The 22,957-nt window shown below is 39.9% G+C and overlaps 1 protein-coding gene across 1 annotated transcript in view; it reads right to left on the bottom strand.

The window, feature by feature from the left end:
• Positions 1–22,957, bottom strand: part of il16 (interleukin 16) — a 34,484-nt gene that overhangs the window by 4,635 nt on the left and 6,892 nt on the right. Inside the window, exons 2-21 of the mRNA XM_088640729.1 lie at positions 21,920–22,330; positions 20,052–20,176; positions 18,309–18,441; positions 14,699–14,842; positions 13,473–13,584; positions 13,116–13,273; positions 12,229–12,339; positions 11,371–11,485; positions 11,207–11,280; positions 10,879–11,095; positions 9,872–9,989; positions 9,656–9,788; positions 9,391–9,478; positions 8,507–9,174; positions 7,128–7,266; positions 5,495–6,665; positions 4,647–4,827; positions 2,660–2,761; positions 2,145–2,397; positions 1,391–1,516 (exon numbers count right to left, since the gene is read on the bottom strand). Of these exons, the coding sequence (XP_088496855.1) occupies positions 1,391–1,516; positions 2,145–2,397; positions 2,660–2,761; positions 4,647–4,827; positions 5,495–6,665; positions 7,128–7,266; positions 8,507–9,174; positions 9,391–9,478; positions 9,656–9,788; positions 9,872–9,989; positions 10,879–11,095; positions 11,207–11,280; positions 11,371–11,485; positions 12,229–12,339; positions 13,116–13,273; positions 13,473–13,584; positions 14,699–14,842; positions 18,309–18,441; positions 20,052–20,176; positions 21,920–22,279 (4,528 nt within the window). The 5' untranslated portion in view covers positions 22,280–22,330. The remainder of the gene's footprint in view (positions 1–1,390; positions 1,517–2,144; positions 2,398–2,659; positions 2,762–4,646; positions 4,828–5,494; positions 6,666–7,127; positions 7,267–8,506; positions 9,175–9,390; positions 9,479–9,655; positions 9,789–9,871; positions 9,990–10,878; positions 11,096–11,206; positions 11,281–11,370; positions 11,486–12,228; positions 12,340–13,115; positions 13,274–13,472; positions 13,585–14,698; positions 14,843–18,308; positions 18,442–20,051; positions 20,177–21,919; positions 22,331–22,957) is intronic.

The raw sequence follows: 22,957 nt of genomic DNA, 5'->3' as shown, positions 1-22,957 counted from the left end.
GACTAAAGAAAATCAGAAATTCTTTTATCCCAGTCAATCCAATTACTCAGTAAATGAATTCACAATAAAAGAATAATGGTTTATAGGCAAGTGCAATCAGTGGATTGTGTGCAAAAGTGGAGGTAATGTGTCATTATATGCACTTACTGTAAGTGTGCGGGAAGTGAATTTACAGGGTTGTGGTGAAGTTGTGTGGGTTCCTGTTGGAGTGGTGTTAGATGAATGAATGGGTGATGTCTGTTATATATTGGTAATGTAATGTACAATGTTTGCCTTTAGTTGTTGTATGTTTTGCAAGGTGTAAAACATAGCTGTTTTGATGCAAGACACATTCCTGAGAAATGAGACAATAAAGTATTATCACATTGTAGCAGCATAGGTTCAGATGTCTGGAGTCTGCTTGGCTGTGGTGCCTTCCTTCATTGTGGCATTCTAAAAGTGGCACAAGGTACTTAGCCAAAGCTATGCCAATAGTTATTCTCTTGCATTACATGACAATAATAATTATTACTAGTAATGATAGAAATAGAAACGTAAGTAAGAAAAGCTTAACCTGCACAATAGTCCAGTGGATCCCAGCCCTAGTCCTAGAGGGATAATGCTTTCTGATTTTCATTCCAGCTGAGCTATACATCTCCAGAGCTAATTGCTGACTTAATTGAATTGCTTGCTTGTTTTAACTTTGTTTAGCTTGTTTCTTCAGTCATTAACAAGTGACAAAACACTCCTGCTTCAAGAGTACCATTTCTCACTACTTCAGTTCACAGATATGTATGCAGCTTTACCTCAACTTGCTTGCCATGCTTTCTGACTTTAAAGCTCTTAATAATCGACCACATTATGATGAATATGCACAGATGGGAATGACCCTGTATCAGATACTTTCACTATGAGTCCTTTTTCCTTCTGCAGAGCTCCAGTTGGTGACATTTCAGGAAATGCACACAAATGTGGGCAGTTCTGAACCTCTTAGGGTGGTACATCCCAATCACAATTACAATTGACCTTTTAAAATCAGAAAGCAAATTCAGGAACAGGGTTGGGATCTGCTGCAATGGAATAAAAAATAGACAAACATCATCTCTGCACTGAGATGGTGTGAAGAAACCTGGAATACTTTAGTTAAAAACAAACTACTTGCTGTTTAATCAGCAATGATGTCCGATATGTTCATTAATTACTATAACATGTTATTAGCATTCTGATTCAGATTTAATGTCATCCTATAGCCAGAGAGAGAGAAGGCATTACTGTACAGTATATGCCATAATAGCTTAAATTATGTGGTCCTGTCCTAGGGTACTCTTCTGACATTTAAACATTATTTTTATACATTGACACCATTGTAATTCCAGGTCTTTTTTCAAGAATCATTACTTAAACAGTTTACCTTTAAAAATCCTGTTGATGACGAGCGGTTTGTCTCCATGAATGGAGCCTTTTCCTCCCTCCAGACTGAAGCCCACCCCTGCCGCGTTTTTCTCCAGTGTTACAGTCAGAATTTCCCCAGGCTCGTCTGCCAATGACAGCAGAAAAGGAATGATTGAATTATCTTTTTTTAGGTTTGAGCTTTGACTATTTTAGATGATGCTTGGCCAAACCTGGAGGGTTTTGATTCCAAAAACAAATGTGTGCAATACTCACACTTCCTCTGCTTTATTTAAAACTTTTTTTGCCTTGGTTAGTTTAGTAGTGGATTCTGTGCATGTCAAGAAAGAATTTCCTTCATAGACATAAAGCACCAGGACTATGTTTTTTCAAAACTGTATTGGAATTAAGCCATGTTCGTTGCTGCACCGTTATGACTTTTTAGAGACTAAGACTTCTAAGTTACTAGAAAGTACTATGACATGCAACATTTAAAACATCAGAAAAAATCTGCAGTTTTAATGATTGTTTGACTGGCAGATTGTTTGGCTGAATTTCTCTACCTCTCAGTGTTTGAGGGATATTGATTGGGTCACAATGTACTTAAACCTCCACCTTATTGGGGCATTCCACTATGAAATCAGTGGCCTAGGAAAAAGGACTTTTAGATCTTGCAGTTTTGTCTTTTGCTCATTTTCTCCCTTTACATGGAGCTTGTGTTAGCAATGTGTGGTCAAATTCAAGACATGACAGTGCTTCTCCCTAGAAAAAAGTACCCGTCTCGTTCTGACGCTCTGCACCGCTGGCAGCTGCACTGCAGTCACTGGTCTCAGAGGCACTTTTCTCGTTTTCCTTTGATTTGCAAACCACAACGACTGCCTGCTTCATCATCCTGGCCTGGCGGAGGACAGCTGTTGCGTCGCTGTGTGTCACGTCTTTAAGGGTCTGCCCGTTTATGGAGAGCACCTCGTCTCCTTTCTGAATGGTTCCTTCTTGTGCTGCCAGCCCATTGGGAAACACTCTGTGCACCTAGTGTAACACAAGGACGAAGAGGCATTGATATTCATTTTAAATAATGTCCTCGTTTCTATTTACTCAAATTCATTTCATAACAGAAACCAAGCTGCAACCATAAATGACCCTAATCACAGTAATTGCTAACTGTAATTACTAATTGCAGTAAGTGTAATTAACATGTTTTCTTTGACATTTCACAGGAAACAGTGTTTCAAATTGCAGTAATATTCCAAAACCCTGAGAGGAAGTAGAAACCGGAGCAGAAGTTACTCACTGTGGTCATTTTGTTTTCAAGGTCTATTCCTCCTGCAATGCTGAACCCCAGGCCAGCTCCTTCTTCTTTGTGTAATATTACAACATGGATATCTTCAAATTGCTAAAAAAAAAGCAAAATTGTTCAAGGTTTGCATTTCACTTTTAGAACTATGAAGTCCGTGGTTCATTCATACATCATTAGAAGAGTCTCATTACAGGCATGTTGTCAGAAAAGACTCAAACTATTCAGGTTTAAGACTAAATTGAGTTTTACATGCATCATCTTACATTAGATGATAAAAAAGTATTACATTTTACATACTTCAAAACATTACACCCTTGACGGCTACCATCATAACTTCAAAAAAGCTTAAAGTATACTGTAGTTTTGGATGAAAGCATCAGGAAAGTGAATAAATCACTGAAAACACACACTACTCTATCATGAAGAAGGCTCAGCAGCGCCTTTATTTCTTAAGGTGCCTCAAGCGATGGGGGATGCCAATACATGTGTTGGTGAACTTCTACCGCTGCACTATCGAGAGCGTCCTCACCAACGGGATCACCGTGTGGTATGGCAACACCTCTTCGCGAGAAAGAAAGGCACTGCAGAGAATGGTCAATATGGCCCAGAAGATCATTGGCTGCGGTCTCACCGAGATTAAACAGCTCTACGAGGACCGCTGCCGTGGTAGAATTCTGGCCATCACAGAGGACAGTCACCACCCCGGGCATGAGCTCTTCACCCCACTGCCCTCAGGCAAGAGATATAAGAGCATACGGACACTTACCACTAGATTCTTCAATAGCTTCTATCCACAAGCAGTGAGACTGGCGAACACATTTAGCCATCCCCCTCGGACCACACCCACACCATCACCATCTACCTCATTGTAATTTATTTATTGTACGTCTCCAGTCATTGTTTACATGTCTGTATTGTTTACATTCAAACTGCCTGCATGTTTACTTGCACATTGTCTATTGTTTGCACATTGTCTTGATGCACTGTTTGCACTTTGTTTTGTTTTTACACTTGTTTTACAATCGAGAGACTTTCTGTAAGTAAGAATTCCATTGTACCAGTACCGGTTACATATGGCAATAAAGTTCAAGTTCAAGTTCAAGTTCAAGTTACTGTGTTACAGAAATGTTCTGGTGTCATTGAATGAATGCACTACCGATTTTATCTAAATAATCTTCAGCTGTATAATTGGATGAATCTTGCACCAGGTTTACACAGCAAGTTTGTTACACCAGTGTTTTTATCTTTCTGTCATCGTTACAACACAATTTGGTTTAGATCTTCTTTACATAAAGAGTTGTGGGAGAATGAAACAAGCCACGTTGTTGAGACTGATACCTGGGCTTCTCCCAAGAAAAGGATGCATAAGATTCTTGGATCATTTAGCTCACTAACTTCCGAATGGGCTAGATGAATAGTTTTCTCTTATTTGTAACTTTTTTTATCTTCTTAATATGCAGCAGCTGTTACTTTTACCAATTCCAGATGCCTCTTTATCTGTGTTAAATAACAAAGATTTAAATCCTTCTTTTTTGTTTTGGAAACATGGACATAAAGAAGAGAAGGTATTTGTCAATTCTGCATGGAAGGTGGGTGGATTTTTATTAGATCAGGAAAGGTTGGGGCATTCTCTTGGCAAGGGCAGAGAAAGGTAGAGAAGCCGGCCACAGGAGAGTGTCACAAATCTACAAATAATTTCTAATGGAAGAGGATCTATAATAAAACCTAACATAATATAATGTAAAAGCATAAGATTTTATATTGAAATACCTGAGAGCTTTTCACACAACCTTGTTTTATGGTTTACCTGCTCACTCACATATCTATGTTATTGTAGCTATGGCAACTATGTAGTTAATAATCCTAAATACTTAAGTTAATGATTGTAAATACTTCTACCAGCGAAACAGACATAAATAAAGTCAGATTCAGGGTTAGGGACAAACAGACAGCATGAGCATTGGTGCTCCATCATGCTTACTTTCAAGGTTTCTTCATCCAGAGCTTTCACTTCCTCAATCATCTTTTCTATCTCCTCAGGTGGGATGATGGAGATGACTGACTGGGCAGAGGCAGAGGAGGTCATAGATGAGGACAGCTCTCTCTTCCCTTCCTCCTTCTCCTCCACTATTCCAATTGTGCATTCTCTCAGCTCAGCCAGGCTGACAAGCAGAAGAACCTTTATTCAAACTTAGTCTGAGCAATGGAAATACTTCACTCTCATTTTTCACAAAAAGGCCATGCTCGCATTTAAAAATAAATCACTTCCTGATTCATTTGTGAATGTCTTGGCATCTAGACTTTCTCTTTAAAAATCTCTTACCTAAATAGTAAGTAGGTTTTGTTGCACATCTTTTCAAAACATTTATTACTGTATCTGTTTTGATGTATATACAGCATCCACCTTTAATGTAACTGGAAATGTTTTAGTCTTTCAGTAACAGCAACTGTTTTCGGTCTGTTTCCTCTTTCAAAACAGGAACTAGATTCATCTTACTGCTTATCGTGTGAAATCTAAAGGGGTTAGGTTTCAGTGGATTTCACAAAGATCTTTCCTCCATTTTCTGTACAGTGATTGTCAGGTATGCTTCTGTTTTTATTTTTACCATTTGGTTGCATTAATTCCTGTTAATCATCTCTTAGTTTACAACAACTCCAATCACAAACCTCAAATCCAGTACCTGATAGAAAAGTTTTGTTCATGACTTCTTACTGTTGTCAAATGGAAAACCCACCATTTGCAGCTTCTAATTGGCAGGTGGGATGGGTTTTATTTTATTCTGTTCTAATCAGTGGCATAGGTTTTTTTTTGTAAAGGAGTCCACCCACCTGACAGAAAATCCCTTTTCATGATGGCTGTTGTCACCAGTGGTAGACAGGGGGTCCTTGTCTGCCCCCCCATCCTCTTCTGGCCCGGGGTTCCATGGATTGCTGGGCCAGGTGCAGGGGGATTGAGGAAGGGAGCGCATTGACCTCATCAATGCGTTTGACACCTGGTTGCTGAAGGACAGAATTTTACCCAGGCTCTCTCCATCAAACACCTTCAGGACAGAGGGCTCAGGAGGCTGGGATGCAGAGACTGGGAGGCTCCTGGTTCTCAGGCTGGGTGCCTTCTGCAGTTCATTTTCATCTTCCATCTGAGGTGTTTTCTCTGATGTGATTCCCTTTGTACTACTGCATCTTCTGGGGCTTGGAAAGGAATAGGATTCTGAAAGAGAAGATGATACCTCTGGCTCTGCCAGGACCACAGGGGCATCTTCAACTGGTTTGCTGTCTATTGAGATGATTGCGGGTTTATTTATCGTGCATGATTCAGTGATAACAGCTGAAAATGTGATCCCTTCACTGGGGAGCTGCTCAGTCGTGGGCTCAGGAGTCTTGCTGTTATCAGGTGGTTTGGCTTCTGTAGCTTTGCTGCTCATGTGACTATCAGTTTTGATAGAACAAGCTGTGTCATTTCTGCTTGGGGTTTTGTCCATGACAGGCAATGACGAAGATGAGCCCAGCCTCCTTGCCCCCCTCTCTGGCGACTCGGGGCTGGACAAAGTTTCAAATGAATGCAATTTTTCTTTGAAAGACAGGTTTGTCTTAGCTGAGGTAGCTCTTAAACTCACTCCAAAGGTTTTGCCCACATCAGAGCTCTTGTGATCTACAGGTTTGATGGGTTCAGACAATCTCCCACTCTTCATGCCTCTCAGGCTCTGCCGAGCCCACACTGGCTTTGGGGCCACTGGAGGCCCTTTCTTCAAATTTGGAGATTCTTCTAACTTGGTCGTGTTTAAGGCTGGAGCTGTGCTGCCAGCTTCCGATGCATCTTTCTCTTGTGAAATGGAAGAGCCATTCAGATCGGCCTGTCCATTCTCTTGACTCATGATGACAGAACTTAGTTGGCCCTCAATACTATCTGAAATCCTTACCCAGGGATCCTGTGTTTGATCGAGAAAGAGATCCACATGGGCCTGTCTTCTCAGTGTCGGCCTTTTACCTTGTGCACAGTCCTCTGGGTTAAAAAAGCAAGTTGATAAATTAATTTCCCATACTTTTTTATTCATAAGTGACAATTTATTGATTTTCAAGGTTTTTTTAAAGTACAAAAGAAATTTGTTCTTTGTGTTGTCTGTGAAAATTAAGTCAAACTCATCTGAATATGAATACAATAGATGCACAGTTCTGAAAACAATGCAAAGATAAGAAGTAAATGATACGTAGCTGCAAGCTTTCTAAACTGTTTCAGACATAAAGAAAATAAAAGCATTTTTTAAAAAACATCTGGAATATGAGCAATTATTTTTTAAATGTGTTTTTAATCACAAATACACACATACCATCCTCATACTCTTGATTGTCTGAAATGGCAGCAAAGATGATTAATCGATTAAAATGCAATGTGAGTTGAACGTTGTTGCTGTACTTCAGTACACGTTTCTTTATCGTTTAATTTGTAAAAAAAAAATGTTAGTACCTTGATATTTTCCTGCTTGTCTCGAACAGTATTCTGTCGTGCTGGAGACAGGTCTGCAGTCGCCGGGAGCCGCAGCCGTTGCAGTGACAGTGTCGGTCTGAACCACTGTAGTTCCTTTAGCCAGCTCGCTCCCTGCTTCCTGTGACACAAACAGGAAATAAGTTCTTTTGCAGCTCTTTTACAGAGACCTTGAAAGGTATAGTAATGCATTCGTTTTCAATCTGGCATGCAATACTGATGCAGAACAAAAATCATATTGGTTTCCTTATGATTTAAATTCTTGCAGGCATAAGTAAATATCATGCCAAGCATGCAATGACTTAAGACAGTATGAAGAACATACACATTTTCTATACACGAATTACCATTGACCAATTCTGTGACTTGCATTATAACAAGCAGACTGAAGGGTTGAAAGATCTCAGTATTTCCGGGGGTATCACTGAGACTGCATTTCAATGGAGGAAATTTTTTAATCAATCATGCTATTGCTACTTCATTTGTATGAAACTTTAGAATGTCGATATATTGTTTTAAAGTCATAGTTTGGCACTTTGGATTGTGAAAAAAAGTATTTGGTTAAAATATGGTTAATAAGAGTAAAATTATAGATATTAATATACAGGAGGTCTGAAATGTTATAATAAAATTTTCAGTTACGAATTATGTTCCAGTCCAGTGTTGCCCCCAAGGCCCAGGTGCACACATTAACCCAAGAGTAAGAAGCCAACGTACATTTTTAAACAGTAAATCAGGAATCTTTTTCAAAGCCATGTATAAACTGCAAAACAACTAAAAGCACATACAGAAATATTACACATGATTTAAAGCTTTTGAGACAAACTTTACTATTTATTGTGCCTTTTTATGGTATATTTCAGTTAGGTTTTGTAAGAACAGCACATTCTTTTGAAAGGAGTTTGTATTGCGTGGCTGTTGTCAAACTCATGGTTTTACTTCTGCTCTAACCACAGCAGAAACCACCCACAGACATGCTGTGACAGGATTTGACTGTGGTTTCCAGGGGTGCTGAGGAAATAACTTTTTCAGCACCCATGCAGAGAAGTGCAAATAAGCCAAATTCATTACTATAAAGAGAAAGAAAAGCACTCTACTGGCACTTTCAGCAGGTCTCTAAGAAAACGTCCATTATCAGTGGTAAGCAGTCATATTTGAGATGGTGATGTGACCTGTCAAAATATAATCTCATGTCTACTTTAGTTTTGCCTGATATGATACAGAAAATATAGGTAAGTTATTAACTTACAAACTTACAAACTTATGCAAATTCTAGTTAAATACTTTTGAAAAGGGTGTCATTTCTACCCAGAAAAGTTAAGCAGATGGTCATGTGTGCCCGTAAATGTGGCGAGTCCTACCTGACAGTTGATATAAGAAGGGTGCCAGCCATCATCTTTGACAGGCGAGTCTTTGCTGTCTCCTGCAGGGCCATAGAAATGCTCTTCATGTGAAATATCTGATTGTTTAAAGTACCTTCTGGGTGGGGGAGGTGGTTTGGGTTTGGAGACTTTCGTGTGTTTGGTGCTGAGGTCTGCAGCTTGTTGGCTACAGCCTTTAGCGTCACACCTGTTAGGAACATTGTCTTTATCTTTGTGATGTGGAGGTGACATTCTCTCTGGCCAGGCCACAGAACCAGGAGCAGCCTCATGGGATGTTCCAGTGGGAATGTCCAAACTGTGGACATCAGAGGTTGCCATGCTAACATCCAGACTGTGCACCCGAGAGGTCGGCATGGGAACGTCCACACTGTGCCCCCTAGAGGTTGGCATGGGAACGTCCACACTGTGCCCCCTAGAGGTTGGCATGGGAACGTCCACACTGTGCACCCGAGACTTCAGGTCGGCGTGTTGATGTGTGTGGGAGGAGCTGCCACTGCTGCAGAAGGAGCAGTGGTTGTAACTGCTGTCGCTGCAGGACCGAGTCATCACCTTCTGGACTCGCCTGTTATTTAAATGACTGAAGCTTCTCTCAAGGCATTTGTCACATTTCTGCTTTCCGTGATAGCAGGGATCCATTTTCTTTAATCCTAGGTAAGCATGAAACATGTGAAAAAGAAAATATAGGTCTGATATGTAAAATCTCTATATTTTAAATTTTATATTAGATTTTGTCTAATCTGACAGGCTAAAACTGGTGAATCTTATTACTCTTGAACAGAGAAGACAAGATTGAAGTCGTCAAAATCCTCAAAAGCTTTGATAAAGTCAGCTCACTGGACTTCTTTGGAACAGTGAAACTCTACCTTCCATGCTCCACTGACTTCGGTCTTTTTTCAGCTTGCTGTTCTCCACAGCCTGTGCAATGGCATCCTTGAGCTGCTGCTCAGAAACCTAGAGAGTGCAGAGGGATCATCTGGTCATTTTATCATGATTTTTACCAAGTTATCAAATGTGTTATGGTGGGAATTGAGCTCTAGTGCAGTTTATAATGCAATAGTCTTAGCTTCCTGTCGCAGTTACTTAGAAGCAGAAAGGAAAGTGTGCTGACATCAGATTTGTCCTGCGCACCTTAGGGTCAGGGTGTCGGCTGATGATGACCTGGACTGGTCCAGGACTGCACTGACTCAACACTGTGTACACTTCGTTCAGGGTCATGTTGTACACCACCGTCTCATTGATCTCTATGATTTCATCACCACATCTGTCAAAAGAGCACAGGGTCAGAGATGCAGACAGTTAAGAGACAGGAGGTGCCCAAGAAAAGGCAGTCGTGAACACCCTTACCTCAGTCGGCTGTCCATGTGCGCCACCGAGCCAGGAGACAGCGTGTGGATGTAAATGCCTGGACAGCCTTCACTGGAGGGCACACAGCACAGTCCGATCCCCAGGCCCACTCCCACCTCTACAGGCAGCACAAAGAGCAGCAGAGACAGGGCAGGACATCCACCTTTGAGCTGCGTTCTGTTCTACGTTAACTCTTTTCTGTCTTCTTCAACAAGCTTATTGAAGCCTCATACTAATGTTCATAAGCCATGAATTATACATTTGAACAGTGTGTTCACTGAAAGTTAACAGTTAATTTACATATAGCCAAACATAATTGTTACAAATCCAATGAAACTCACGGTTGTAAGAATCGTTTTTTGCAGATGTTCATCCATACCTATCAGTGTTATAACAGCGGTTTTTAATAATTCCCTGCATTTGTCATTTGTAACATTAATCCTGAAGGATCTGAAAGCACTTCCCATATAGAAGTGGTCTCTTCAACCACCACAGAAGCGCAGCCCTGCCTGGGTGACACAGGGCAGCCATTCAGCACCAGCAGCCTCACTGCACAGCAGAGAGAAACTGCCTCACCAGCTGAATCAAGGGGGAGGTTTAAGGTAGCCAAACTGTGGAAGCCCAGAGTGGAATGTTAGCCAGGACAGGGTTTAACACCTCTACCGTTACAAACAGTGGCATGGGTTTTGTAATGGCATTAAGAAGTCAGGACCTTCGCTTAATGTCTTATCCGAAGGCCAGCACAGTGTCCCCAGTCACCATCCGCAAGTTTCGTGATTTCACTGTGCCTTTCTACAGTTTTCTGAGCTTTTGCCATTGTATACAGCATTTAATTTCAATAAGGGTGACTTAGAGCACAACTAGATACCAAATTTGCGGGCTGTAAATGTACTAGTTAATGGCTCTCTTGGTTTGAGTTGGCATTAAGATTCTGTTCAGGCTGTTTCACATCCAGGCTTAGGTTTGAAGAATAAGGTCCAAGTCCAAGCAACAGTATTGTGTCTCACCTTTGTGCAAAGTGATCTCCATCATGATTCTGTCCTTGGGTTTGACCGGGTGGGCAAGGAAGCTGTAGTCTGTGATGTCTGTGCTTCCTCTGCTGATACAGGCACTGGAGCTGAGGGACCTTGAGCGACACAGGTGGGGCACCACCCCAGAGCTGGGCACTGCCCCCACCCGCAGGCTGGTCCGCACCACCAGTGTAAGCAGGCCCTTCCTGATTTGCTTTAGATGGGGACAAATAAGACTCATGATAGGAACACAACCTGAGATGGAACTATAAAAAATACACAAACGTAAGAGTTTGGGGCTTTAGATTATTTCACAGAAACTCACTTTAAATTTCAGTAGTGCATCTTCATGAGTCAAACCGTGCAGGGACTCTCCATTTAGCTCCAATATTTCATCGCCTGTGAGACACCATACACTAGGGGTTATAAATGCTTGTCAGAAACTACAGCACTGCTGTGGGAACAATAGTATCAAACTGGAATGTCTACCTTCTCGTAGTCTCCCATCAGCTGCTGCTGCTCCACCAGGAAAAATAGTCTTGACATAGATTCCCATAGGCCCATACATGCTGTCCTTTCCGCCAACAATACTGAAACCTAAACCCTGAGATGTTAGAGAGAGTAGTTAGTCCATAGTGACACTCGATGTAAAACACTAATACTGGCTGTACTTAAAGGAATGTGTAACCTCAAAGCGGTTAATAATTAGGCTTGGCTAGGGTAAAGCAAAGCTTTCATTTTAATTTCAGAATTGAAATTATTCTTTGCCCTTTAAATTCTATGTAGAATTGTTCTTTCACAGCATATCGATTAACAATAAAAGTAAAGAACTAGCTTTTTTGTTTTGGGATGTACACCAAGAAATATGTGATCATATCTAGTTGTTGTACACTACAATTATGCTGCATAAAGGATGAATTACTAAGAAATTAAGTAGTGTAGCATGCTAAAGTATTACAATTTTCACTTCACATCATTTAAAATAATCGCTTATCCAGTTCAGAATCATGTAGGGTACAAGGCGAGATTCACCCGGGATGGGATGCCAATCTGTCACAGGGCACACACAGACACATTCACACCAGGGCCAGTTTTTACAGAAGCCAATTAACCTATCAGGATATCTTTGGACTGTGGGAGGAAACCTGGGGATACAGAGGAAACTTATGTGAACATGAGGAGAATGCACTAACTCCACACAGATAATATCCCAGGAATTGACCTCAGGGCTCCAGCATAGCAAGACAGCAATGCTAAACACTGTACCACTGCACTTCCCCAGTTACAAACTTGTATAATGTTAAGTGTGTTGATTGAGAAACTCTTGTTTTTACAGACAAAAGATACCTTGCCCTGCCCCTTCATCAGCACAATATTGCAGATAACAAAGGCTTGTGTGGAGCTGGTTGAGTTCACCAAGTGTGCCGAACTTAGTGAGCGAGATGGCCTGGGAACAACCTGCAGGGTAAATAATTTTAAAAAGAATAAATCTTTTCCATAGAAACACATAATAATATACATCAGAAACATGTTTTTCTCACATTTCAGCTGACTGACCTGAAATTAAAATTAAGCTGTACAGAACTGTCTGACCTGCTGTACCAATGTACACAATTAAGGTATTCATTTGTGCTCTTACGTTTGGGACGTCTTAATATTTGGGTGTCACCATAGAAGAAGATAATACTTCTTTTAATTCTCAATAATACATTTCTTGGTTATTTTGTATTTCTTCAGAACTGTGTTTCCAGTGATAAAATATTAATTGTCATATAAGGTCATTTCACAAGGCACACAGCTTTATGACAACCTATGAAGACAAAAGGTTATAGATGATATCAACATCTGTACTTATGCAAAAAGTACACCTTGCAAATATTTACATATAAAAAGTACAAGGAATAAGTCTGTTAGTAATCAAACCGTAACTTTCAGCAGCACTGTAAACCTGCAAAGGCAAAGGAATGTCGAAGACGATGAGGAACACCTGTTTCTCCCATTTTAGTCACATTATTAAATCTAGATTATTAACTTGGACATTTTGGACAGAAATAAAAGGTGCCACGCCTTAGGCTCGACGGTCAAAATGTTGTGTTTCTTTTCCTCTCTTTTCTGCATGGAATAAACCTTTACTTGTTACTTTGCAGCCTACGCACGCTGATGCAGCTCCATACTCGAACCTATTCTAAGCGTCTACATTTTGGTTGGTTCCTAAAGGATATATAGGTGCTTACCTGTGCTATTCCATTCGTAAACTCCAGCTGTTGGGAGAGAGACTTCCTGTTTCCATAGAAACCTGGATTTCCATCAGTTTGGTTATTATTGGTTTGGTACACCTCAGGAGTTTTAATAATGAGAGCATCCAAATCCCCAATCCAGTATGGATTGACACCTAGAATTATCGAGTATCAAGTCAATGATGGGCCATTGTTCCACGACATTCACCAGCACATTTCTTTAGCTTTAATTTGCATCAGTGAAGGAAAAGACAGTTTGTGATCTCCTGTTCGGGACCACAGAGCAGCAATTAAAGCAGCCCACCCTCTCACCAAACAAAATCTGCCCAGTTTTCCTTTCTTCTGTTAACTTACTTGTGGAATTGCTCCGAGTCCTTATACAGGACATCTTGCTATGAGAAACTTGGTCTGTCTTGTCTCCCTCCCAGGTGCCTGTTCCATCTCCCGTCATCTCTAGGATGGGCTCCTGTCAAGCAGAATGCATAGAACCAGGCCACAGCAGTCGGTTTGTCATTTCTGGGAGGACTATAACTAAAACAGCACTAAGTGTGCATTTCATAGAATACAAGCATGGCCTGCCTGAATCCTAACAAAGGTCTATTATTATCTGCCCTCCTTCTTTAATAATAATTATTATAATAATTGCTTACACTTATATAGCGCTTTTCTGGACATTCCACTTAAAGCACTTTACAGGTAATGGGGACTCCCCTCCACCACCAATGTGCAGCATCCACCTGGATGATGCAATGGGAGCCATATTGCACCAGAACGCTCACCACACATCAGCTATTAGTGGGAAGGAGAACAGAGTAATGAAGCCAATTCATAGATGAGGATTATTAGGAGGCCATATTTGGTAAGGTCCAATGGGAAATTTGGCCAGGACACCGGGGTAACACCTCTACTCTTTTCGAGAAACACCCCGGGGTTTTTAATGACCACATAGAGTCAGGACCTCAGTTTTACATCTCATCCGAAGGACAGTGCCTTTTTACAATATAGTGTCCCCGTCACTATACTGTTGCATTAGGACCCACAGTGACTGCAGGGTGAGTGCCCCCTACTGGTCCCACTTACACCTCTTCCAGCAGCAACCTTGTTAATTCATGCTGTGAATGTCTGTCCCCCAAGTTCTGGTATTTGTATATTGAGACAAAACCGTTTTTCATGACCTTACCCAAGTCATATCTTGAAAATTGCAGCTATTTACTATAAGTATAGAAATTTGATTTTTTTTTATTTAGGTATTTTGTAATTTTCTGGAAAGTCCTGCTTCGTCCTTCCACAATAGATAATATAGATGGTATTTAATAGATGATACATATTAGATGATATTTAAGACTCAATAAGGTCGCTGCCTCTTTCTTTTTCAATCACCTTATGTTATATTTTTGATTGCACTCTGATTTGATTCAAAACTTGCACGTTTTCCATTTTTTATTTCCTTTCCTGTCTTGTCCTCCAATGTGAACCTCAGCTCAATATAAACATTTAATCTTGCTGCTACAAAACGAGTGTAGCTCTTGGCAAGTCTCCTTCCTGTTTCTCATCAGCACTGTGAAGGGAGCAGCAGTCACCTGCGAGCAGCCGTTTTTGCCTGTGTGTGTCTTGGTAAGGTGGTAACTCAGTGGTTGGAGGTTGTCTCTGTCAGCAGCAGGCAATGCCAGGGTGGGCGAGCAGTGACTTTGTGCTGGGCTTTTCTTTGAACCTGTAAGGGAATCCTGCAAATACAAACGGCTGAGTGAATCCAGTTACATCTGGCAATCTTTCCAGTGAAACAACACAAAATTATGATTTGTTGGTTCTTAAACTTGATTAATTGATCAAAATATACATTTAGATCCTAAAATATGAACTCATATATAGATGAATTGAAGTTTAAACAAAATAAGTTACACCTCTAAGGTATAGAAGAAAAACTGAAAGTGTCTGTGTTTCTACTGAAAAACAATCTCAAATGTAGAGATATAGCAGTATGTTTTTTACAGATTAGTTTAAATAAAACCAAATGAATCAACATACAGTGCCCTCCAAAAGTATTGGGACAGCAAGGTCAACATTTTTATTTTGTACTTCACAATAAAGGGATTTGCTTTGTTATTCATGAATATTCTTGAAGGATCATGTTATTCTGATCATGATTTGAGATACTTTATGAAGGTCTTTGCTGTAGCCACTTTGACATATCTTGGCTATTCTTGGGTGTTCTGTTTTCTTTTTTCTACAGCTCAGCTGGATTGAAATCTGGAGACTGACTTGGCCAGACTAAGATCTCCTGATGAACCCCTCTGTTTCATTGGCAGTATGTTTTGTGTCATTTTCATGCTGCTAGGTGAAAAGCCATCCAATAAATATGGAAACATTTTCCTCTACATAAGCAGACAAAATATTTCAGTAAACATCAGTATTCATTCTTCTCCTGCCATCATTAGTTAAATCTTTAATAAAGATGAGTGAGTCAGTTCCAGGGGAGGTTCCGCATGCCCAAGCCATGACACTACCTCTACCATGTTTAAAACATTTTCTTGTGTCGCAAAAACTTACAATCTGCTGGTACTCTTGCAGACTAAGGCACCTATCACATTTAAAAGGAATTAGGACTCTTCTAACCACACACACTGTCAAAATTTTCAGAGCCCCCAGTGCAACCACAAATCAGCATAAGCCAGGTATTGCGTAATTGCCATTTGTATTCCTTCAGCGACTGCAATAAAGTAATTATCCCCGTAATCACTACTTATAAAAGGAACCAAACATAAAAATCACACAAAAGTCCTAAGAAACCAGAAGAAAATCCCAAGGAGTGTTATTTGCAGTGTTGCACAGTCCTCTCTGTTCCTTGCAATGTTCCAAAAAAAGTCATCCTCTAATCGAAAGCACAAAAACCCCTGTGCCAGGATTCTCTCCCATGCTGACAACTCTATATTCTCCATGAGCACTCACTCATGTCAATCTCAGGCCTAGGCCACCACAGACCAGCACAATACGCCTAGCACAAGTAGGTCCCATAATTGAGTTGTAATTCCACGTGCCTCTGCTGACTGGGTTCTTTATATCCTCTTTCTGAGCAGAACCTTAGAATAGAATGAGGGGCAGGAGTGGCGTGTTGATCATGAGGGGTAGGAATGTATCAACAGCGGAGGGTTACTTGAGGAACCGACGACACGCAGATTGCCTGGTGTCCCAGTGCAATAACCCTCCTTCCTTTGTAATATGCCTTTCCTTTCCTTTCCATCCTTCTGTTCCAGGCCCAGCCTCAGCTTGTTCAGCACCTCAGCACATCGAACATATCTCCTCCAACTGTGTGGTAACTGACAGGTGTCTAGGCAAACAGCATGTCCTACAATCTGTGACAACTGTAACCTGCTGTACTGTTTGCACTAGGTAGCAGCAAGAAATTAAAAGGAGAGGGAAGCAAACACAAAAGAGAAAAAATACACAGCAAAAGCATTAGCCCCTATGAGCATAACTCACATAAACAAAGTCCCCAGGCCACTGCCCTGCTCGCTCATCTGTCACTACATAACATGAGTACAAAGATGAGCCAGAGTCTTACAATGAAGACTTTTACCAACTTGGACACCATCGCATGTGAAGCATAGTGGAGCATAGTGGAGGGAATGTCACGGCTTGAGCAAGTTGTCTCACTTGTCTTTACTGAGGATGACCCCATGGTCATTAAAAATTATTGGGTTGAATATAAAGTATGTCTCTGTTCTGCTATGATCAAATGTGTGCATAGAAATACTTAAAAATGAAACTCATATGGTACTTACTTTAATCTATACTCACAAATGCAAATTCCTTGAGCTACTTAAAAAATAAAAAATGTAAATTTTACATTAAATTTTGGACTTTGGTATCCTAATATTTTTGCAGGTACTGTATTTAGGAATTGTACATGTGTAATAACGTACATACTACCTCCCCAGCTTTTTCATAGATAAGAACACTGTCACTTTCCACATTGTCACCAACTCCTGATTTACTCCATAGTTTTAGTCTGGAAAAACCATTAAAGAGTCCAAAAGTGAAATAAACATGTGAGGAATTTAATCAGAAGCTGGTCGTAAATTCCAAGAGTTTTCTATTTTAAATTTAGCACCTTTAGTATTCATTCTCTTTTCACAAGCTTTTGTTTTTCAAAAAGTAAACAAAATGCATAGTGTCAGGGTAATTGTGGAATGAATGTAGATTCCTTCTGTTCAAAAGCATTAAGATTAAATAATTCTTCGGTATGTTCAAAACAACACTGCTAAAGTCATTTAATATACAGTTTAAAAAAACAGTAGGAGAAGAAAAGTCCATCCAGATGAGTCACATGTCTGGACATTCTTTCCTACATGTCTATAGTTTCCTTCCTCTCTGAGCACCTTGCCTATCCATTCCTTGGCTGAGAAGGATTATGATGTCACTTAGGGAAGGGTTCCATGAGAATGGAATGCAGAATATGGATTCCAGCACCACAGATTTCAGTCTATACAGTATATTAGAGCTGACAATGTCCTGATATCGTTTGACACTTTTTTGGGGTTCAGAGGGGTGGGGAGTGAACCCATGATAAATTCACATTTAAAACATGCCTTGATGTTGATGGCCAAATACACATTTTTAATAAAAACTTTAACTGTCTCCTATTTCATTGCCACAGCCTGACTGATTTCCCAGATCTTCCAAAAACAGACAGGATTGCAACACGGTTTTGCCAAATAGCTTACTGGTGGAAATGTAGAATATTGGTCTACCATTTTAAGATTAATGATTTTCTTTTTCTGCTTTTAACAAAAAAGCCTAAAACTGATCTCCGTTGGAAGAAATCTGCCTACCATTTAGATGTACACCTCTCACTCTATTTTATCACATGGTTCTATTATATCCCTATAAGTATACCTTTATAAAAACATTTTTGACATGCTGACATGTATTTGAATATACATGGCCTGCCAACTACTGTATTCAATAAAAAATCCAGAAGAGTTAAATTATTAAGATACCACTTATTATACTAACAAAATATGATTTTAAAGGCACGTGGATCGTAAAAACTCTTTACCAATTTGAAGTACAGGATTTTAAAACTTCTTTTTTATTTACGTGAAATTTGTTTTGTGGCTCAGTTAAGTTTTGTTCAATATGGAGAGTGCTTGCAGGGTGGCAGAGTTCTAATAATACAAATAAAAATCTTACATTATTGGAAACAATCAAGTCCACCGGCCCTCCTGTAGACAGGACTATGGTCTCAGTATCCATTTCTGATAGATTTTTCATTGACTGTCCATTAACTAAGCGAAGTTCATCTCCTGGCTGAAGACAGCCATCCCTAGAAAAAACATATATATATGTACAGTATATATGACATATACACACCACTAAGCTTTAGGGGAAAAATACCAGTTATTCATTGTGCATGTACAGTATGTGTTTTGAAAAATAAATTATGGGGATTTTGGATACTGATTGATTTTTTTGTCTTATTTTAATTAATTGCATGACTGACACTGATGCACTCTGATGACCTTGATTGATGGAGATGTACTAAATTACCCCAGAATTTAGTCTTGATGGTCAACGCAGGTGATGAAGTCATTTTAACCTTTTGAATGTAAAGCCTGGTGAAAATAAAGAAAGAAACATACAGATAGAAACTAATATGTCCCACTTATCAAAAGAACAGCTCTTGATATAAGTGCCGTATGTTGAAGGCTGGGCAAAGTCACCTTAGCTTGTCTGCCAGCTACTAGTCCGCTCTAGTGATAAATTTTGTGTAGATCAGCCTGATGGATGTCAGTGAGTGTAATGCTGATATGAGTAAAATTTGGAGGTCCAAGTGTGGTTGTGTGTGCAGGAGTGTCTAGAGCTTGACTTGTAGTGACTTGATAGCAGCATGACTGCATGGCTCTTCATTGATCAAGTCCTGGGCACTCATTTGCTGCACTTCCTGAGAGTTCATTGAAACAGCATTCCTGCAGGATAAATCATGACCTCATACTGGTCATGTAACAGGAACTATCTTATGAGATCAGAATGTGACAGTTATGCTGTGTCTTATGTCTTATGACTTGCACTTGTTCTTATTTGCCAGACTTGTACTCCATTGAATATGTGTAACAGGAGTGGGACAATGTGCAACATCTAGAGCTCAGACCCAATGAAGAGGCACATGTTTATCCATGCTGACAAAGAGAATGGATTACAATACTGCATCTGCAACCTGATGTACAGCTTTTACTGCTTTCAGTGATGGCTTAACTCTCTAGCAGCCTGTGACTGTCACAGTAGACCCACTGTTGATCAGCTCTGTTGGTGATAAATGTAAAACAGCTGAATGATTAGCTTATGTTCTTTAAAATATCAGTGCACTTGGTATTAAATGGATTTTGTCATTTTCCTGGTAGTATGTATGAAAAAGTGCTGTTGTTTTAATGATGCTTGATATATCTATCCATCCATTTTCTAACCACTTATCCAGTTCAGGATCATGAAGCAGCCACAGCCTAGCCCAGCAAGCAAAAAGTCCAAGTCAATATATATTCTTGATGGGACATCAGTCTATTGGAGGGCACACACAGATATTGACATGCACATACAAACAACAGGGCCAATTCTCCCAGAAGCCTAGCCTATCACAATGTCTCTGAACTGTGGGAGGAAACTGGAGCACATAGAGGAAACACAGGGAGAACACACAAAATCCATGCTGTTAGCAACCTAAGTCCAGAATTGAACCCAGGACTCCATTGTTGCAAGACAGCAATGCTAACCACTGTGCCACCAAGCCACCTTATGCTTCATACAGTACATGTCAATTGCCAAACTGATTTATTAATATAATTGAAAATCCAAGCAGTAGCTACTTTATGTTTCTAGAAGTGGTTAATTTGAGTACATTTAGAGCACAGTACTACAGTAACATGCTGTTTCAGGCTCTACCTGTAGGCCTCTGATCCACTGTTCATGCAGTTGTTTGGAGGGGCTTCAGCATCATCATCATCACACATTCGATTTCTAAGGCCTTCTTCACCAGTGGCCACACACAGCCTCCAGATGCTGCTTTCCTGTTTTATAATAAAGATGGCAGAGATGTGAATACAAGCAGCTTTTCTTCAGAGGTGAAACAAGACATTCATGTACAGTAAGAACAGAAATAAAACTTGTTATTTTATATTGGGGGAACATGCGCCATTAATAAGAAAATATAGTACAGTGGCCTGGGGGAAAAATCTATTCTGTTTGAAATGAGCAAATCAAAAGTAGATTTGTATTGCTATGCTCTTGTGAAAGATTGTAACAAAGATTAGAAAGTACAGTAGGTTTTCAGCAGGATTAGTGACAACTAAAAATTGAGCAGTAGATCTTGTTAGTGCTTTTGTTTTACTAGTGTTACTGTGCATTAATTGAAATGTTTGGGGTTTTTTTTGCTTTCATTGGTAAAAATGGCCCATTTTAGGGGGGTACACATTGTGAACTTCATATCTGACTACACAGTGTTGTTGTTTAGGAGAGCCATGCGACCATGACATCACTGGAATTTCTTATGAGACCTGCGTAAAGATTTTATGGACAAGTTAATTTTCCCTTGAGGCTGCAACAAAGTAGCTTTTGTGTGAATCAAGCTGGCAAAGCGATTTGCTGGAGCAGACTATAATGCAAATGTTTTTTTATTATTATTTGGTTATAATGGAGAGCACATTGCCAAGCTCAAAATGAAGAAAAATTTAAATGTCTTAATTTTTTTGGAATTATTATTGCAATTTATCAGCATTTCAGATTAATAGACTGAAATTAATATTTAATTCTGGTTCTGTCATAGTTTCGGAAAGGTGTGAGGAAATAGTCATTCCTTTGTCTTCAGACATATGATTTATAGATGAAATATTAGATGCCACTTACATCATGAAAATGTTAACATTTATGTCTTATCACAGAGTGGCAGAACCCTGATGAACCACTAGACTTTACGCACTACTTACAAAGCTGGCATACCGCATCACAATTTCTCTTTAAATGTATACTTATATTAATGAATATTGAATTTTTAATGCTCTAGGATTGTCAACAAATTCATTGAAGCACAATATTTTAAAGATGTTTTCTTCTATAAAAGATCATTAAGATCTTAGTTATTCCTTGAATGGTTCAGCTGTAAAATCAAAGGTGTGTAATTGCTCCCCTGTTGTCCATAAAAATGTTTTATGTTTATATTTAAAAAAGCAATGTTTTTCCATTAAGTCGCGTAAGGTGAATATCAGTATTGAATTGTTATACAGTTGGAACTAAGATACTTTTAAGTAATCAGGAAACAAGAAGCTGGATTAATATATTTTTCAGAATATCTCCATGAAGTATATTGAATTGCATATGAGATGCCGTAAATTAATCAAACGTTATTTATGAACTGGCCGTGAGCTGTAGTATAAAACACATTTTACAACTGTTATTTTAGGAGTTTCCAATTCACATTCATTTCATTTCATTTTTTCATGAATTGAAATACAAAGGTGCGTCGACGGGGGTAAAAATAACTACACTTCGTATCTTTTTTTTCTCTAAAGCTGTAATTCTCCTTGACTAAACACTGACAAACCTCTTACAGGCTGCCTTGCAGTGTAGATCATCTGGCAGTTTGTTTTAATTGTATTCACTTTCAGTGGATGCTGAATTGTCCCAGCAAAGAAACAGCCTCTGTATAACCGTGCAGACTGTACCGTATCACAGTGTAAACACCGGCTTCGCTAGCCTCTGAAGTCTTAAGTCAGAGGGATGCACAGAGAAGCAGATTCATGGCAGTCCAGAAATACCTTGATGGAAAAGGTCCTCCTGATGCCTCTCCTGTCATCCCCTGGGGCCCTCAGCTGGTGACAAGCTGGGGGCTCTGGTGCAGTTGTCTGTTCCACAGAGTCCGCGGCGGAGAGGGCCCCTGGCCTAAGGTTCCTCTTGGATTTCTCTCTGCCACTCTCCTCCATTTCTGTGGAATCAGGGTATTTTTCCTCAGGGCTGGAGCCATCGTCGCTGGTTTTGGAATTGCACAATATGAACGACCTGGAAATGACCCCCAGCCTTTTCGACCGCTGGCTGGTTTTGCCCGTTGCAGTGCGCCTCTCCATCCTCCGGACTGGACCATCAGCCTTCTTCTTGTGTCTGGTGCAGCTGTGTGGCATAGCGGCTGATGCACTTCCTCTGGCTTTGTCCAGCTAATGGAAAGGGATGTTCTGCGAAGCAATTAGAAAATTCAGTTAGGAATCCTGTTTCATAAGTGTTCTGAGAGACTGCTGAGACAGGCTAGATAAAAGCTCTTTTCTTCCTCGCTTAAAAAGCACATGTTGCCTCATGACTTCCGTTCAATGCCTCCCTTGGACATTTGTGCTTATAGGATTCTTCACCTTCATTACCTCTGAGAAGCAGGACTGTTTCAGCTCAGAAGGCTAATGAAGACATTTTCTCTTGATTATTGAACTGCTGAAACATTATAGTACATGTCTGTACAGCATGACATTTGTTTTGGGTAGCACATTGTTGTCTCCTTTCACTTTATGAGAAGCATATTGGGCTATATTCTCAAAATGTATAACTCTATTACTGACTCTTCTTAAAAACAATTTAATTTGCGTGAAATTTAATGTGCAGTATGTCACATAGCATGCAGTTGTGTTTATGGATGCTGTGAATTAATATTTCATTCTTCATTAACTTTACGGCTTAGGTTAAAAATTATAGCCTCCAGAAAAAAAAACACTGATGCTGAAGTTGAATGAAATGCTTTGTGAATACAGGGTATTTTTTCAGCCTTAAATGAAGAATAGTGTCTTAGATTGTGGATTGTTGAGATAAATAACCAT

Source organism: Lepisosteus platostomus, chromosome 7 (genome assembly GCF_059453375.1).
Source record: "Lepisosteus platostomus isolate fLepPlt1 chromosome 7, fLepPlt1.hap1, whole genome shotgun sequence".
NCBI lineage: Eukaryota > Metazoa > Chordata > Actinopteri > Semionotiformes > Lepisosteidae > Lepisosteus > Lepisosteus platostomus.
This window is presented reverse-complemented; position numbering and strand designations above follow the sequence as displayed.